Source organism: Myxine glutinosa, chromosome 5 (assembly GCF_964187855.1).
Source record: "Myxine glutinosa chromosome 5, kmMyxGlut1.1, whole genome shotgun sequence".
Classification (NCBI taxonomy): domain Eukaryota; kingdom Metazoa; phylum Chordata; class Myxini; order Myxiniformes; family Myxinidae; genus Myxine; species Myxine glutinosa.
In genome coordinates, this window is record NC_136265.1 from 207158766 (window position 1) to 207176567 (window position 17802).

The following is a 17802-nucleotide window of genomic DNA, read 5'->3' on the forward strand; positions in this document are numbered from 1 at the left end:
GGGAAAACCGGTACCTGTGATATAGTCTGTTTGATGCTGAATCAGTACCTCTGCTATGGGTATAGTCCAAGGAGGGTAAGTCGGTACGTGTGCTGTCGTATAATTTGAGTGCGAGTCATTTCCTGTTCTGTCATGTAAGGTAAATTGGTTTCATTGCAGCTTCGCAGAGAGTGTAGCCTGGCCAAACTGATGGACTTTGAGACTGATATGGTAAGGAAGATCCGCCTGCTGGACAGTGACATGCAGACACTTGTGTATGAGAACTACAACAAGTTTATCTCTGCTACAGGTGAGACAGGCCATTGACATTACTGGTTGCCTAGTTTTTGTAAAATATTTTTTACGTCAAATGGTATTGTGATTTCAAAAGAAACTATAACGCCACTCGGGCACATGCCTCTGCCAGGCTGAACAGTTTACGTTTTGTATCCCACTGATAAACTGGATCTGGATCTGGAACTTAACCAAAATCGAATGGACTTATTTTGACCCCTAACCAACTGATCCACCAAGTTTTGTCATATCCCATCCACGACATCTTGAAATATTGTGCTTGTACAGTCACGTGAAAAAGTAAGTACTCCCCATGTAAAGTTTTGACTTTTTCAACATATTTCAACATACAGCTATTTGATCTTCATTTCAACAATATTGATAGATAAAGGTGATATAACATAACAAATATCATGAAACATTTACATTTTGACATCCATTGTATAATTTAAATAAACATAAATGCAAATTTTGCATGTGGAAAAAGTAAGTACACCGCTACATTTATCACTACGTCAAATTCCTAAAATTAGAATCAGGTCCACCAGCTCAGGAGCAAATGATTAGAACATCGTTAGAGAGGATCTTGGAGGAACCCGTCATTTAAACCTCAGACATTTAGTTTGGTTTGCTCTTTGTTGTTGAAGTGTGCGGCGTCACCATGCCTAGTTCAAAAGGGCTCTCTGGGGCCTTCAGAAAGAAGGTTATAGATGCCTACGAGACTGGGAAGGGATTTAAAAAGATTTCCAAACAATTTGAAATCAATCATTCGACTGTCCGGAAGATCATCTGCAAGTGGAGAAGATTCCAAACAACTGCCAACTTGTTCAGGCCAGGCCGCCCCAGCAAGTTCAGCCCGAGAGCACACCGCAAGATGCTGAAATAAGTCTCTAAGAACCCCAGAATGTCATCACGGGACCTACAGGTAGCTCTTGCCACTGTTGATGTCAATGTGCACGAGTCTATCATTAGAAAGAGGCTGCACAAATTTGATCTACATGGGAGGTGTGCCAGAAGGAAACCTTTGCTATCCAGAAAGAACATCCGGGCAAGACTAAAGCTTGCCAATGAACACCGAGGCAAAGACCAGCACTTCTGGAACAATGTGCTCTGGACAGATGAGTCAAAGGTAGAGCTATTTGGCCACAGTACCAGAAGACATGTTTGGCGAAAACCAAAGACAGCATTTGACCACAAGAACCTGATACCAACTGAAAAGCATGGTGGTGGAAATATTATGATTTGGGGCAGCTTTGCTGCATCAGGGCCTGGGCAGATCACCATCATAGAATGCACTATGAATTCTTCATTGTACCAGAGGGTGCTTGAGGATAATGTGAGGCCATCTGTCGGAAAGTTGAAGCTCAACCGAAGGTGGACCTTGCAACATGACAATGACCCTAAACATACCAGTAAATCCACCAAGGAATGGCTGAAAAGAAAGAAATGGAGGGTTCTGGAATGGCCAAGTCAAAGCCTGGATCTAAATCCCATCGAGATGTTGTGGGGGGATTTGAAACGAGCTGTGCATGCAAGAAACCTCTCAAACATCGCACAGCTGAAAGAATTCTGCATGGAGGAGTGGGCAAAAATTTCTCCCAGTCGATGTGAGAGACTGGTAGACAGTTATAAGAAACGCCTACTTGAGGTTGTTTCTGCCAAAGGGGGCAATACCACCTATTAGAGCCAAGGGTGTACTTACTTTTTCCACATGCGAAATTTGCATTTATGTTTATTTAAATTATACAATGGACTACAAAATGTAAATGTTTCATGATATTTGTTATATTATATCACCTTTATCTATAAATATTGTTGAAATGAAGATCAAATAGCTGTATGTTGAAATGTGTTGAAAAAGTCAAAACTTTACATGGGGTGTACTTACTTTTTCACGTGACTGTACATTGTTTATGGCCCTATCTCTCAATGAAGAAGAATCGCTTCAGCTGTTTCTTGAGCAGACTTCAGCATGACTCTCCTTTATGAGAGAAGGACTGGAAGTGGAATGTGTACCAGACAGAGACCTGGCCAGCTTCCACCAGGCTATGCAGGATGGTGAGAGGCTGGAGAATTTGGTTCCCACCTGAGCCTTATGTTTGGCCTTGGCTCTTTGTAACTGTACAGTCACGATGTGATGATGGGTCGGTTTTAACTGGAGAGAATGGATTCTAGGCCAGACAAATTAAATTGCCGTACATGTCTGCGTCCTTGCGGATTCTCTCATAACCTATAATGAAACTCATACGTTTCCCAAGACGTGATCATAAAAGCCTAGAGGTGCTGAGATGGAGCAGGACAAGTTTGAGGAAAGTTTTGACATGACAAGGTTTAGTAATGAATGGTTGCCATTTGTGGAGATGTGTTGCGAATGAAACGTACTCAGAAAGCCCAGTAGTTTAACAGAATGTTTTAGCTGATATGGTTTTATGGGACAGTTTCTTGTCATGTATTCTCTGACGTCCAAATTGACTATCTGTGCACAGATACTATCAGAAAAATGAAGAACGACTTCAAAAAAATGGAGGATGAGATGGAGTCCCTGGCAGCAAACATGGCTTCCATCACGGAGTTTAGTGGTAAGATTGGAGCCACGTTGCAAGACCGACGTCGGCAGATTACCAAACTCTCAGGTACTGTCGACCTTTACACTTGATTCCTCAAACTGTGATATCCACTCTGTCAGTGGAGTGGAGTGGAGTCTCTGCATCTAAATATCATTGCCATTATTTTTTTATTTTTTTTATTTTTCAATCATCACAAATGTAGATGCTTGTGCAACAATGAAGTTTGTACCTTGGTTTGCATTGAAGATGTTCTTGCTAATAATATTTTGGCTGTTAGCAAGTCCAGTAAAATATTGACATTGACTTTAGGATCAGCTCTATTTTTACGGCATAGCCCATAGGTCAATGCCGTCTGGAACACTGTATGTCTGTCTGCATGTCTGTCTGCATGTGTGTATGTGTGTATGTATGTACAATCACGTGAAAAAGTAAGTACACCCCATGTTAAGTTTTGACTTTTTCAACATATTTCAACAGACAGCTATTTGATCTTCATTTCAACAATATTGATAGATAAAGGTGATATAATATAACAAATATCATGAAACATTTACATTTTGTAGTCCATTGTATAATTTAAATAAACATAAATGCAAATTTCGCATGTGGAAAAATTAAGTACACCCCTACATTTATCACTACTTCAAATACCTAAAATTAGAATCAGGTGCACCAGCTCAGGTGCAAATGATTAGAACATCGTTCGAGAGGATCTTGGAGGAACCTGTCTTATTTAAACCTCAGACATTTCGTTTGAGTTGCTCTTTGTTGTTGACGTCTGCGGCGTCACCATGCCTAGATCAAAAGAGCTTTCTGAGTCCTTCAGAAAGAAGGTTATAGATGCCTACGAGTCTGGGAAGGGATTTAAAAAGATCTCCAAACAATTTGAAATCAATAATTCGACTGTCCGGCAGATCATCTACAAGTGGAGAAGATTCCAAACAACTGCCAACTTGTTCAGGCCAGGCCGCCCCAGCAAGTTCAGCCCGAGAGCAGACCGCAAGATGCTGAAAGAAGTCTCTAAGAACCCCAGAATGTCATCACGGGACCTACAGGTAGCTCTTGCCACTGTTGATGTCAAAGTGCACGAGTCCACCATTAGAAAGAGGTTGCACAAATTTGATCTACATGGGAGGTGTGCCAGGAGGAATCTTTGCTGTCCAGAAAGAACATCAGGGCAAGACTAAAGTTTGCCAATGAACACCTCGGCAAAGACCAGCACTTCTGGAACAATGTGCTCTGGACAGATGAGTCAAAGGTAGAGCTATTTGGCCACAGTACCAGAAGACATGTTTGGCGAAAACCAAAGACAGCATTTGACCACAAGAACCTGATACCAACTGTAAAGCATGGTGGTGGAAATATTATGGCTTGGGGCAGCTTTGCTGCATCAGGGCATGGGCAGCTCACCATCATAGAATCCACTATGAATTCTTCATTGTACCAGAGGGTGCTTGAGGATAATGTGAGGCCATCTGTCGGAAAGTTGAAGCTCAACCGAAGGTAGACCTTGCAACATGACAATGACCCTAAACATACCAGTAAATCCACCAAGGAATGGCTGAAAAGAAAGAAATGGAGGGTTCTGGAATGGCCAAGTCAAAGCCCGGATCCAAATCCCATCGAGATGTTATGGGGCGGATTTGAAACGAGCTGTGCATGCAAGAAACCCCTCAAACATCGCACAGCTGAAAGAATTCTGCATGGAGGAGTGGACAAAAATTTCTCCCAGTCGATGTCAGAGACTGGTAGACAGTTATAAGAAACGCCTACTTGAGGTTGTTTCTGCCAAAGGGGGCAATACCACCTATTAGAGCCAAGGGTGTACTTACTTTTTCCACATGCAAAATTTGCATTTATGTTTATTTAAATTATACAATGGACTACAAAATGTAAATGTTTCATGATATTTGTTATATTATATCACCTTTATCTTTCAATATTGTTAAAATGAAGATCAAATAGCTGTTTGTTGAAATATGTTGAAAAAGTCAAAACTTTACATGGGGTGTACTTACTTTTTCACGTGACTGTATGTATGTCCGCCCTTCCGCCAGCATCTTGCAAGTTTATTCCCTTTAAAATTCGTTTTCTCTGCAACCGTTGGTCCAACTGATATGACATTTTCACCATAGGGGCACCTACTCCTGTAGAATTTTAAATATAATTATGACATCATCGGTCACGTGATGGGGCGCCATCTTGGCAAAACTGAAAAAACTTGCACCTCTATAATTTCTGAACCCGCTCCATGGAAAAAAAATTGAAAGGTGGCTCGTTGTAAAGTCCTCCCCATGGGGAATAACATATGTTAATGATGATGTCATAGGTGGCTTGATTATGGCATCAGAAATCGACAAGTTGAACACTTGATTCGATCAGCATGAATCTTTTTTTTTTTTTTTTTTTTTTTTGTATATTGAATCGAGGCTCGTGAAAGAGCTGACATTTACTTCACAAACAAATCAACCAGACAAACAAAATATATAAAAAGAGGGAGCGGAAGACAAGATGGGGAGAGAAGGGGAAGCACACAAACACTTGAGAGCACACAACATTTGAGAGCAGGGAGATGTGTGGGAGGGAGAGGGCTTGGGGGGAGGATGCGTGGGAAGGGGGGGGGGATTCTTGAGCGTGATATAGGGATAAATTGCTCAAGAAAAAAATTGATGACGTCCGTCATCGGTCACGTGGTTCAGCAGCCATATTTTTACGGCATTGCCCTATGGGGACATCACATCCCTACATTCTGGAACAGCGTTTGTCTGTATGTATGTCCCCACAAACGTCCACCATTCAGAGCTGAGGATCTGGGAGGAGCTATAGCATATAACGAACGGATCAGGACACAATAACACTAAAGTTACAGTAGAAAGAGAATAGTGTGGGGAGAGAACACACCAACAGAGCAGGGTTGATGGACAAAATACAGGGAGACTTGGGGGAAACAAAGGATGTGGAGAAGAATGAGGGTGAAGGGAAGACACAGAATGTGAACAAGATAGAAACAGCTGCAAACTCTCAGGATGGAAAAACTGGAAAGTTAGAAAGATATGCGTTTGGGGAGGGTTAACGTGAGTATAAAATATAATGGTTGTGGATTAGGATGGTTCTTCAAAATGAAAGTTAGGAAAGTCATGCTCCTAATACTTAAAAAAAATTTGCTCCAAACACTATGACTAAATTTTAAGCGATTTGGACTAAATTTGAACGGGCCATTTGAACGGGCCATCGTAGCCCATCGTATACCAACGCAGGCTCTATGGGACCGTGGTGTTAGGGGTTGCACACAGAGTTTGTAATTTCACATATTTGGCTCGCATAAATGTTTGGAGTTGATTATTTATTATCCACTGCTATACTTGTGATTTTGACCATTACAGTTGACCTATGACCTTACTATGTACTGCACATTTTGAAGTTGTTTTTAAGTTAATCGAATACAGTACAGCTGTACTCTGGAATATACAGTTGCTCTGGTTGAAGAGTTCTCCTCCTTTTATTTTACCCAGAACCTATTTACTCCAGTATCCATATGGTTGATGTCACAGTGCTTACATCAGCAGGCGTTTTGGTAATGTCGCTGCGCATTGCCATGTTCTCCATAGGTGTGCACACACTGCTGCGAAAGCTTCAGTTCCTATTTGAACTTCCGGCCCTGCTCGCACGCTGTGTGGAGCTGCAGAAGTATGCCCAGGCCGTGCGATATTACATCCGTGCGCAAGATGTTCTGCAACAGTACAAGCACATGCCCTCCTTCCATGGGATCCAGGACGACTGTGAGGTCATTGTGGCGAAGCTTGCACTTAGTTTGCGAAGTAGATTCCAGTAAGTAAAAACTGATAGATTTTCCTCATCTGATCCACCTTATCAGGAATTATTCTGGGTAATTTTCGGATTTGCAGATTGTAATTATAATAAATGGATGTGGTTAGTTCCAGAGAGCTACTGATACATGAAAGTTGCATTGAGATGCATGTGAGTTTGTAAATGTTTTACGAATAATCACAGCAAGACAATTCACATTTATTGCCACTTCTGATGTAATTTAAATGGTCTAATGGTGGCAAGGTGTTCCATTTCAAACTGTTTGTTTAATGTTTGTAGTTTTATTTTATGCCTTGGGTCGTGATAAAAATTTGTATTGGTATCAAAGCCAGTCGCCATTTGCAAAAGTGCGTGTGTGCATTTGTTCGTTCGTTCGTTCGTTCCTTGTACATTTGCAAACTCCTGAGCCATTTTCCCAGAAATTTACTGTACCATATTATTTTGTCACACAAAATGAAGGTCAATGTCACAATAAAACCTTCATCTAGAGTGGCCGCTTATCACTGCGAGTAGTTACGCCGGGTACCAAATGACAATGCCATCCCACGCCACCTGTTGCAATGACGATGCCGTCCCATTTCATCATTTTTATCAAACCATAATTCTCATGGCTGGTCAATCCCAAAAACTGGCACCTATAACTGCAAGCAGTCAATGTATGCGGGGGCTTAAAAATAACTATGAACCACGAGGAATAAAATTTGATGAGTGTGGCGTTGTAATACACTGGGGTTGGCAGCCATATTGGATCGAAGGAAAGTGTTTAAAATACTTTTCTCTGGAACCATTTCACTGATTTTAGTGAAGCTTGAGATATATCATCTGCTACACATGTGGAAAAAGGTGCGATCACAATGACATCATCGTTCACATGGTTTGACAGCCATATTTGATTGAAGGAAAACCTTTAAAAATCACTCTCTCCGTATGCATAAATATTTATATTCCATATGCAGAATTGAAATTAATATACAAAGGCTCTTTGGGACTACACAGAGTCAGTGTAACAAGTGGTCGCACAAACATTAAACAAGAAAATGAGACCTTTTGTATTATTTTTTTTGAGACATGGTATAAGGTTTGTAATGGAGCTGACACACACATGGGCATACTGATGAGGCAAACACTTAACGCAGCCACTGAGCTTAGGGGAAGTGCCGTCACTTCCCGGGATACTCTGGGTAGCAGCAACGTCATAAGAATGGTGCCGCCTTTCTCGCCGCTTTCAGCAGGGCATTTCCTCAGGAGGAATTTACTCCTCCCCATGGATGCCAACCAATAGGGGTTGTCTGTGCTCTACCTTTTCAAGCAAGGAAGCAGCACATACCATTTTAAACGTCTTTGGGTGACTCAAATCAGTCCAATCCGGATAGGTGTTTTTTAGGAGACACCATCTCCTTACCGTATGGCCGTTGGCTCCCCTTCGGGAGCTCATCCACCCTTTGTCAGGTGTTGTTTTAGACCTGGCAAGGTGACAGTCACGCTCCTCACTAGCAAAGCCAGTGAGGGGTGTCAGTTTAGTCGCCGACAACCCGACCATGCAACAGGTAACACTGGGTTATATGTTACAGTGGCAGTCCCAAATGACTGACCTGACCTTAAAGACCCATCGTTGCCATGTTGCACTCTCGAGTTAAGTTTTGCTATAGTTGTAAACAACAATCTTCTTGCTGTTTTCCTTGAGTCTAAATAACCAACTCCTTATCAGGTGACCCAACATGTTCTGCAAGTCCTCGTCTTCGAGATGCAGCATAGACCTAACGTCCTCTATTTGTTGTAGTAATTTTTCAGCTAACTTTTTTTACAGTTATAATTTGCAGTAGAACCTGTTGCACCAAAGTGAAATTGCATCTAATAATTCCTTTAGTTGAGAAATCCATGAGAATAAGCGAAAGCTTTGAAATCTGAAGCCATAATATTTAAGTTTAGTTGTTCGGCATAGTGATTCAGAGGTAGCGCACTTACCTTTGAGCTGTCCAGCCCGAGTTTGATGTTCGACCCAACTATAAATTGTCGCATTGGTGCTTCACAGGCAGGGTGTTGCATCACAAAGTGCGCCATCACTCGGTTGGGCGTTAAGCTTGGGACCTGACTTCTAGTATTATTTGATGGACGTTAAATATCTTGTGTTGATTAGGTGAGTTATTGCTGGCACCAATTTTCTGCCGTGACTCTCAGATGGAATTGGAAGGCAAATGCATACTATCTCGTGCAATTCTTGCTGTAGTGGTGCTTCTGCATCACTCGACCTGACTTTGGGCAGAAGATTGAGATTCAGATTGATATTGACATTGAGGTTAGTCAATTTTCTGGCCTAGATGAGCTACTCCTCATTCATTCTTTTGTTATGGTAAAGGTTGGCTTCTTACATTGTCAGAACCAATGTCAGAACCATTGTCAGAATCACAACAGACTCCCTTGGAACAAACTCCCTCACTCTCTTCAATCCCACTCCACCCTCCAAGTCTTTAAAACAGCTGTTCACCACCATCTCTTATCTTCCCCCATCCAAAACCTTGATCATTTCTACTCCCGCTAATTTCACCCCAACTCCCCTTTTTGAAATACCAACTTCTGTCCTGGAAGTCCTTGGTGTCCTTGTGCTTTATACTTCTCCCTCCCCCCCCCCCCCCTTCCCATGCCTCCTCCCCCCGGGCCCTCTCCCTTCCACACATCTCCCTGCTCTCGGATGTTGTGTTTGTGTGCTTCCCCTTTTCTCCCCATCTTGTCTTCCGCTCCCTCTTTTTGTGTATTTTGTTTGTCTGGTCGATTTGTTTGTGAAGTAAATGTTAGCTCTTTCACGAGCCTCGATTCAGTATACAACACAAAAAAAAAAAAAAAAAAAAAAAAAAAAAAAAAAAAAAAAAAAAAAAAAAAAAAAAAAAAAAAAAAAAAAAAAAAAAAAAAAAAAAAAAAAAAAAAAAAAAAAAAAAAAAACAAAAAAAAAAAAAAAAAAACAACAACAATACTTGCTTTACCTGCTGGTAGAGGTGTTTTTTTGTTTTTTTTAACTCAACTGGACTATGTCCAGCTGAGGTTTTGTCGACACCCAGTGTCTGTCATCTGTCTGTCTGTCTGTCTATCTGTAAACAATTCGACGTCTACGCTCTAAAAGTCACAAATATTGATTAAATTTGATGAAACTTGTTATGCAGCATCTTTAAGACATAAACTAGTTTGGGATTGCATTTGGGCGTTGCACACCCAAAAATGGGCGCGGCAGGGCGGCCATATTGAAAAATCATTTTTTGTCAATCTGGTACTTCCTAATGTAGCTTGAAGGCTGAAACTTGGTGTGTAGACAGTATGTAACAAACCTCAACACATATATTACGGGTTTTGATGATGTCCGAAAAATGACCTCGTCGTGACCTATGACATGACTTGACCCATAAACAACAGTTTGGACGACGTCCAGTTGAGTTCAGGTTCCCTGGAACCTCTAGTTTTTGTGATGCTGTCCTGGTGCATTTAAGGGTGTCTCGTCTGATGCGGTACTATTCTTCTGCACAGAGATCGTGATGTCCAAGCCAGCGAGCTGGCGGAGTGTGTTGATTTGCTTCTTCAATTGGGAGAGCCAGCAGATCAGCTGTGGGAGGAGTTCTTGGCACATGCATCCACTCGAATCCAGCATGATCTACAGCTTCTGCAAGCTGAACTTGGCTCTGACCAGGCGCCTCCTTCCGACATCCTCGACTTTGTGGATAAGGGTTGCAATGGCTTTATTGGGGACTTGTCCTTGGTGATTGCCTCCTATCAGGTGCTATTTGTGGTGAATGCCAACCAACAGCAAGCCACATTGGCACAGGAGAAACTTTTGAACTTTTTAAAAACCCACATGGAAAGTTACTTTGGACTGGTGGAGCACAGGCTGCAGGAGGAGCGAGGGTTGGGGGATAACACATTGTTGGTGAGGGCACTGGACCGCTTCCACCGCCGGCTGCAGGCACTTACACGCCTTTTGCCTGGATCCAATGTGGTCTCTCAGGGTTTGGATATTGTGGAGCGAGCAGCAAAAATGCGGCTAGTGCAGTATGGTATTGCAATGCAAGAGTTCTTTTCTGATTGCATAACTGATGCTCGGCAAGCCCTTGCTGCACCACGCTGTGTAGGCAAGGACTTGCCCAGCTTGGTGGACTTACTCGGACAGCTCTCAACGGCCCTGCTCAACAAGGTGAAGGCTGTACTCGTAGAGGTACAGCTTTTCTGCTCCAAGGACATCACATTTTCGGTGAAATCATATTTTAAGGTATTGTGTTTATATGTATATATATATATATATATATGCTGCGAAAGTGATATTAGAGGTTAAAAAGATACAACAAATAAAGGCAATTATTCCCATCTAGCTTGCTTTGCATTACACAACAAGAAAGAGCAATCAGAGATTGCAGACCCTCACCAGGATGTTTTCAGTGGTTTTTAAGGCTTTTGTGTTAAAACAAATATGGCGGCCGAACCCGGTGACCGATGACGTCATCATTATTATTTTTTTTCCTTTGGCGATGACGCCAACAATTTATCCCGAGATTATGCTCAAGAAATTTCATCTTGATCGGATGAAGTTTTGTACTTGTCGAATTATGACGTCATAATGGAGGCACCTATGACATCATCATTAACAGATGTTATTCCACATGGAGAGGTCTTTACAATGAGCCATGTCTCAATTTTTTCTATTCAGTGCTTTTGGAGATATAGAAGTGCAAATCTTTTCGGTTTTTCCAAGATGGCGGCCAAACCACGTGACCTATGATGCCATGATTATCATAAAAAATGTATACAGATGGAGTTGCACCTATTGTGAAAATTTCCTGTCAATCGGACCAACGGTTGCAGAGAAAATCATATTTACTCGGTGCAGACAAACAAACAGACAGACAAATTAACTAGAAATCGGTCAGAGACCGAGGACTTGCCGGAATTAAAGATATGGCGGCCGAACCACGTGACCGATGACATCATTATTTGTTTTCTAAACTAATTTATTCCTAGATTATGCTCAAGAAATTTCATCTTTATCGGATGAAGTTTTGTACTTGTCAAATTATGACGTCATAAAGGAGGCACCTATGACATCATCATTAACATATTTTATTCCCCATGGAGAGTTCTTTACAATGAGCCATGTCTCAATTTTTTCTATTCAGCACTTTCGGAGACATAGAGGTGCAAGGTTTTTCGGTTTTTCCAAGTTGGCGGCCGAACCACGTGATCGATGACGTCATCATTAATATTTTTTCTCCACCAGTTTATGCCGACATGGCGCTCATGAAATTGCATCTTGATTGGATGAAGTTTTGTACTTGTCGAATTATGACGTCATAATGGAGGCCTAGGGCCTAGAGAGTTTAAAATTGGGCACAGTCTATTCCAGGGCAAGACAAATATGTGTGTAAAGTATGGCGATGCTATGTGCAACGATGTAGACGAAGTACTGCACACAAACAGACAGACAGACAGACAGACAGACAAACCAACCAACCAACCAACATACTTGCCGGAATCTTTTCCGGCAAGTAACAAACGGACTCAAATGCAATACCCTCTTCTCAGGCGAGGGTAATAACAACAAGCCGATTATGTTTTGGTGCAGATCCAGCTTTTCAGCGAGATACAAAAGCAACTAGAATGGCACTCAGTAGAGCGCAAACCTCTGCCAGGCTGAACAGTTTATGTTTTGTATCCCACTGATAGGCCGGATCGGGATTCGGACCTGAACCAAAATCCAATCGACTTGTTCCTGTCACTTGACCAACTCGTCCACCAAGTTTGGAGCAACTTGCACATCTGTGCTCGCTCTTCAAGCTCCCTTTAATACTGAGGAATGTTTTGTTTTGCTGGGAAAAAAATTCTGCATTCAAATGTTCAAAAATACTGGAACACAAACATTTGTGTGGCTTGTAAATCTAGCTGCTACTTTTGCATGATGAAGTAAAATAATGTAATAAATTGTGAAGCAAACCAAATATATTTAATTTTAAAGAGTGGGAATATCGGTTGTTGGGATGTATAATAAGTATTGCCTGGTTGTGATGTCTGTCCAGGGAGATTTCTGCACTCAGGGTGTACGTGAAGGGCTTGTGGTGGGGTTTGTAAAACACATGTGCCAAGTGGCATGCCAGTTTTGTGAGCCCACCAGAGAACGAGCTGCAGCTCCACCTGCACTGCTCCTGCTTCTGTCTCGGCTCTGCCTCGACTATGAGACGTCCACAATCAGCTACATCCTCACCCTCACCGACGAGCAATTCCTTGGACAGGTGACCTGTTTCTATATGGATTGAATGTGAGGTTGTGGCATCGGCTCAAATGTGGCTGGGAGGTTTGTTAAGCTTTCTCGGTATTGGCATGGGTCTTTCCAGAATGGCACTCCAGTGACATCGGTGAGCAGTCTGTGTGGCGAGGTACGGGCCGCAGCACAGAAGCTTCTCAATCACTACGTGAAGCAGCAGGGCCTGAGCATCTCACAGATGCTGCGTAAAAGCGTGGAGACTCGGGATTGGGTGAACACCATCGAGCCGCGTAATGTACGAGCCGTCATGAAGCGTGTGGTGGAGGATGTCACGGCCATTGATATTCAGGTAATATCGCACGGTCCTTGTTTAAAGTAGAATATTGTACCAGAACATTGGTTGTTGTGCAATTAATTTAGTTACAATTCAGAGAAGAGGAACCTTAAAATTTATGTTTTGTTATCCCAAGGACAGCTGAAAACCCTGAATGAAAATGGGTTGCTTATAGGGCCGTGGGTCCTGAAGCTCACCTGGATCAGGATCAAGAGTCACTCAGACTCCCTTGGACCCTGATATTTTTTTAATGCTGTGAACAAACTTTGGTACATCATGGGTGATGAACGTCGTGTTTGGGTCAAGTTTCGCGAAATTGTGTGTCGTATCGGGGAAGAGATCAAATACCTAATTTTTTTGGGGGGGGGGGGGGGGGTTGGGGTCAAACTCTCCCTCCTCCCTGTATATCCCCTTACTGACCTATTACTATTGGTGTAACATGATGAAAAGAGCATAGATGCAAGAATGTTTGCGTGAAATCCACATGTTTGATATCCTGTGAGAATATGTCTCAAAAGTTGCGAGGGATATTGGTGAGGAAAAAGGTTCTGGTGGTGGTGATGATGATTAGGAAAGTGAAAAGGATAATTAAAAAGGAACAGAATATATTACTCATGATGATGGTGTTAGAGACTTGGGGGTGGGAAGAGGACGAGGAGGTTAACAAATTTTATCTATCTTCTACTTCTATCTATATATATATATATAAAAGAAAGTTTTTGTTTGCTTGTTTGTCTGCACGCGCTAATCTCCTGAACGGTGAAAGATAGGAGGAAACCTCTGAAACAAAAAATGTCGGGACGGGCCCCGGGAAGGTTATAGGCAAGGTGGTGAGGCTGGTCGAGGCCGCCTCGGCCGGGCTGGGCCCATTTTGCAATTAAAATCTGAGCTGAATTATAGTAGTCAATCTTCTACGGCTGTGAGTAAAAGCTGAATTATAGTAGTAAACTAGAACGCCACTCAGTAGAGCGCATACTCCCGCCGTGGGTCAAGTTGGAGCCCTATCTTCCAATGGTAAAAAATCCTTCAAAAAATTCCTGGATCCGGAATAATGTCCTGAGCTTCACCAAAAACTAATCAATTCTTCCTTATCCCAAGGGCAATCATCCCACCAACTTTCATCCAAACCCGTTCAGAACTTTTCCAGATATCTTGTTCACAAACACACGAACACACACACGGACGGACACGATCGAATGCATTACTCCCTGTTGGGAGTAATGAACGAAATGCGGCCGCGGCCAGATAGTCAAACTCCGCTGCTTCGCAAGGCCTTGTTTTATTCCTTTTTTAGTACAGAAGATTAAATTCATTCAAAAAGAACCCGGGCATCGCCGGGTGCATTCAGCTAGTCATAAATAAATGAAAGGAGGTGATTATTAAAGTGATTCTTAAATTGATTATGATATTGTTATGTCGGTAGGGTACTAGGGTAGTGATACGTAGAGCAGATAGATCTGAATAGGTAACGTGCTTAGCTTGTCGCGGTAAGGAAACCACCCTGTAATAAGTTCTTCATGTGTAGGCGTTTTGTCGGTTAAGATGTATACCTGTGAGCATACCAGGATGTTCGAGTGATAAGTAGCGTAGGGATTAAAGATAAAGCCCCTGTATGTCTCACCTGGTCACCTTTGGCCCTTTTGGCACTGCACCCATTTAGACACTTAGGTAGGATCTTTATTACAACACTAAATAAATCCCTTCCCTGACATGACTTAGGAAGACGAACAGGCAACGGGGCCGTTCGGGGCGCCGCGCCCGTTTAATCTCCGCTGGGCCCGCGTAGCACGCTACACGCTACGTGCTATACCACGCCCAGGAGGGCTGTGGTCGGTTGGCGCGAATGGATGCGGAAGGCGCGAAGCGGGTCGACAAAACACGGGAGGCTACGAGGCCCTGATTGGGTGCCGTGCAGGGCTGACGTCACCGCCAGAGGTGATAAGAAGGGCGCGCCGAACGACGTGAGCAGAGAAGGTTTTTGAGTTCGCGGTTTGCAGTTCACAGCTTGAGAGAGTCCCGTGCGATCCCGAGTTGGCTTGTGAGCAGAGTCCTGGCCCTGGTTGAGTTGGCTGTCGTGTGGAAGATCGCCGTCGAGGTGGTGGGAGCTCGCTCCTTTTTGCTGGGCGGATTCGCGCCAGCCTGCGTTGGACCTCGTGGTGCTGTGGAATTTGGGGCCAGGCCTTCGCGGTGCTTGTGCGGGAGCGAGGCGCCTCGTGGTGTGCAGCGGAGATTGGAGACAGACAAGACGACAGGACAGATAAGGCCAATCCCCATTGCAAATTACACGACGAGACATTTCTTTTCGTAATTCATTTTCCCCCGTCTGTGTTTGAGATCTGGTGTGTGGGATCCCAATTTAAGAGTTTTAGATTTATTATCGCGTTTTCCTGTCCCTGCGTTTCTTTTTAATAAACCCTTGTATTATTTTCTATTCCCTGTTACACCTGTGCCTGTGTCGAGTTAATTCCCTTACAGGATCGGAGTGTCCATTGGAGTTCGATCGCTGTCCACTGTTAAGCGGTTGCGCAGCTTCCACCTTCCTTCTTCCTCCCGCGCGACCATAGTAAAGTCCGTATTGGTTGTTGCCTCCGAATAAAACCGTTTAGGCCTATCCGCTGTCTCTGGTGTTAACCGGGGTCGCACGACAATATTAAACACTATATTACAAATGGTGATCGATACATGGAATTATTTTTTTCTGCTTGTCTGTTAAAGGTTATAATAAATAAAAAACAATGTGTTGTAAAATTATGTTGTACATTTACTTGTTTATTAAACTTGTAAAAAGAGAAAAAGGAAACTCATACTAAAGAGATCTAGGTTTTTACATTTTACAACATTTTGAAATTTTACAAAAATGTTTTACAACATATTAGTAAATAGTGATAGAAAAGGGATATTTTCAGTGTATGCTAGTAAAAAGAGTCATTCTGTCTTTGTGAAGGTTATTGTTTAAACAAGGGGACCTTAAACTTGGTGCAAGAGGTCGTGATATACAAAAGGTTTTATCAGGAGTTGATGATGGAGAAATGCTGATGGAGAAATGTTGTTTGATTTCTTTGATACAAAATGCAACATGGAAATAAATTGTTGATAAGTTTATTGTTAAAAAAGCTGATAAGTGCGAAATTGAAATTAAGGGTCGGATTACCTACCAAAAAAAACAAAACTTTTAAGCTCTGATGGTGTTATTTGTTAAGACCGAGGTGCAAACAAAAAGAGCATCGCTATTCGATGAATTACAAGTAAATAAACCGATAATCACAAAGTTTAGAAGAAGAGCTTATTCTAAAGCAGTTGATTGTATATGTCAATGCGACTTGATTGAACTTTAAAATAATAGGGATACATGTATACTTTAACTGTTATTGATTTAAGGTCTACATATTCTTGGTGTGTTCCCTTGAAAAATAAGAGTGTTATTCTTGTGGATGCTTTCATGAAGATATTTAAGGAATAAATGCACTGATATTTGCAACATAACATTTATGAAGTCTCTTAAAGATAATGACAATACATTATACAGTACATATAATGAAGAGAAAGACTACAGAAAACCTGCCCACAAGCCATTGTGATTGAGCGATTTAATCGTACTTTGAGAGACTATCAAAAACTTACTGAGTTGAGACATCAGAAATTGATTTCTGTTATTCAATAAATTTTAAGTAGGATATGGAAAAGAGATGAACCTGAGAGAACCTAAATTCAAAGTTGGTGGTTGTTAAAATGTACAGATGGAAATCACATTTTGAAAAAGATTATACCAAAAGATGGACTGAGGAACTGTTTAGAATTACTGTTTTATTTTTTTTTAGACAGTTCCTTGGACTTATAAATGTTATGATTTGAATGGAGAATAAATTTTAGGTTCATTTTATATGCAAGAAATACAGAAAAAGAAATTATTTTGATTAAAGTTTATTCATTCATTCACTCTTAATTTGATATTCTCCTTCCTTTAAATGATGTAACTTGTGTTTGTTTTTGAATTTTCCTTTAACATTCTTTTTCAAATCTCTCCCTTTAAACATTTAATAAAATAGAAAATGGAGGAAAGAATGTGGTGCAAAATACATAATGATTGAGAATGACAAATGGTCTGAATGACAGAGATGTTAAATTTGCCAGAACTGACATGTTATCAGGGGGAAGTCGTGTGAATGGGATCACGCATGTGCAGAGGAGGTAGTGAGCCAGAATTAATTTTGTCCCTGTTATTTATGGACAAACTCATTCATGAGCTTTCGACGCAGTAGAGCAAATGTGCTGTCTGTGTGATTGCTTACAGGTGGGCCTGCTTTATGAAGAGGGAGTTCGTAAGGCGCACAGTAGTGACTCCAGCAAGAGAACATTTTCTGCTTACAGCAGCTCACGTCAACAGTCTCGATATGCACCCAGCTACACAACCAGGTACTTGTATCAAAAGTCTCTTCGGGATCTCGCGAGATCTTTGTCGGCGAGGTCACGTCTTTTCGAAGCTGTCCATGCGCTCACGCTTTCGAACCTAAGTAATTTTTTCACAATTGTGTTTTTGTCGAGACTGTATCTATCTTTCGGTGTGTGTA

At 41.9% G+C, this 17802-nt stretch overlaps 1 protein-coding gene across 1 annotated transcript in view; it reads left to right on the forward strand.

Annotated features, from left to right (window-relative positions):
* Positions 1 to 17802, forward strand: part of VPS51 (VPS51 subunit of GARP complex) — a 38816-nt gene that overhangs the window by 3891 nt on the left and 17123 nt on the right. The window contains exons 2-8 of the mRNA XM_068115004.2: positions 160 to 289; positions 2760 to 2906; positions 6449 to 6668; positions 10182 to 10917; positions 12716 to 12928; positions 13031 to 13249; positions 17526 to 17647. Coding sequence (XP_067971105.1) covers positions 160 to 289; positions 2760 to 2906; positions 6449 to 6668; positions 10182 to 10917; positions 12716 to 12928; positions 13031 to 13249; positions 17526 to 17647 — 1787 coding nt within the window. The remainder of the gene's footprint in view (positions 1 to 159; positions 290 to 2759; positions 2907 to 6448; positions 6669 to 10181; positions 10918 to 12715; positions 12929 to 13030; positions 13250 to 17525; positions 17648 to 17802) is intronic.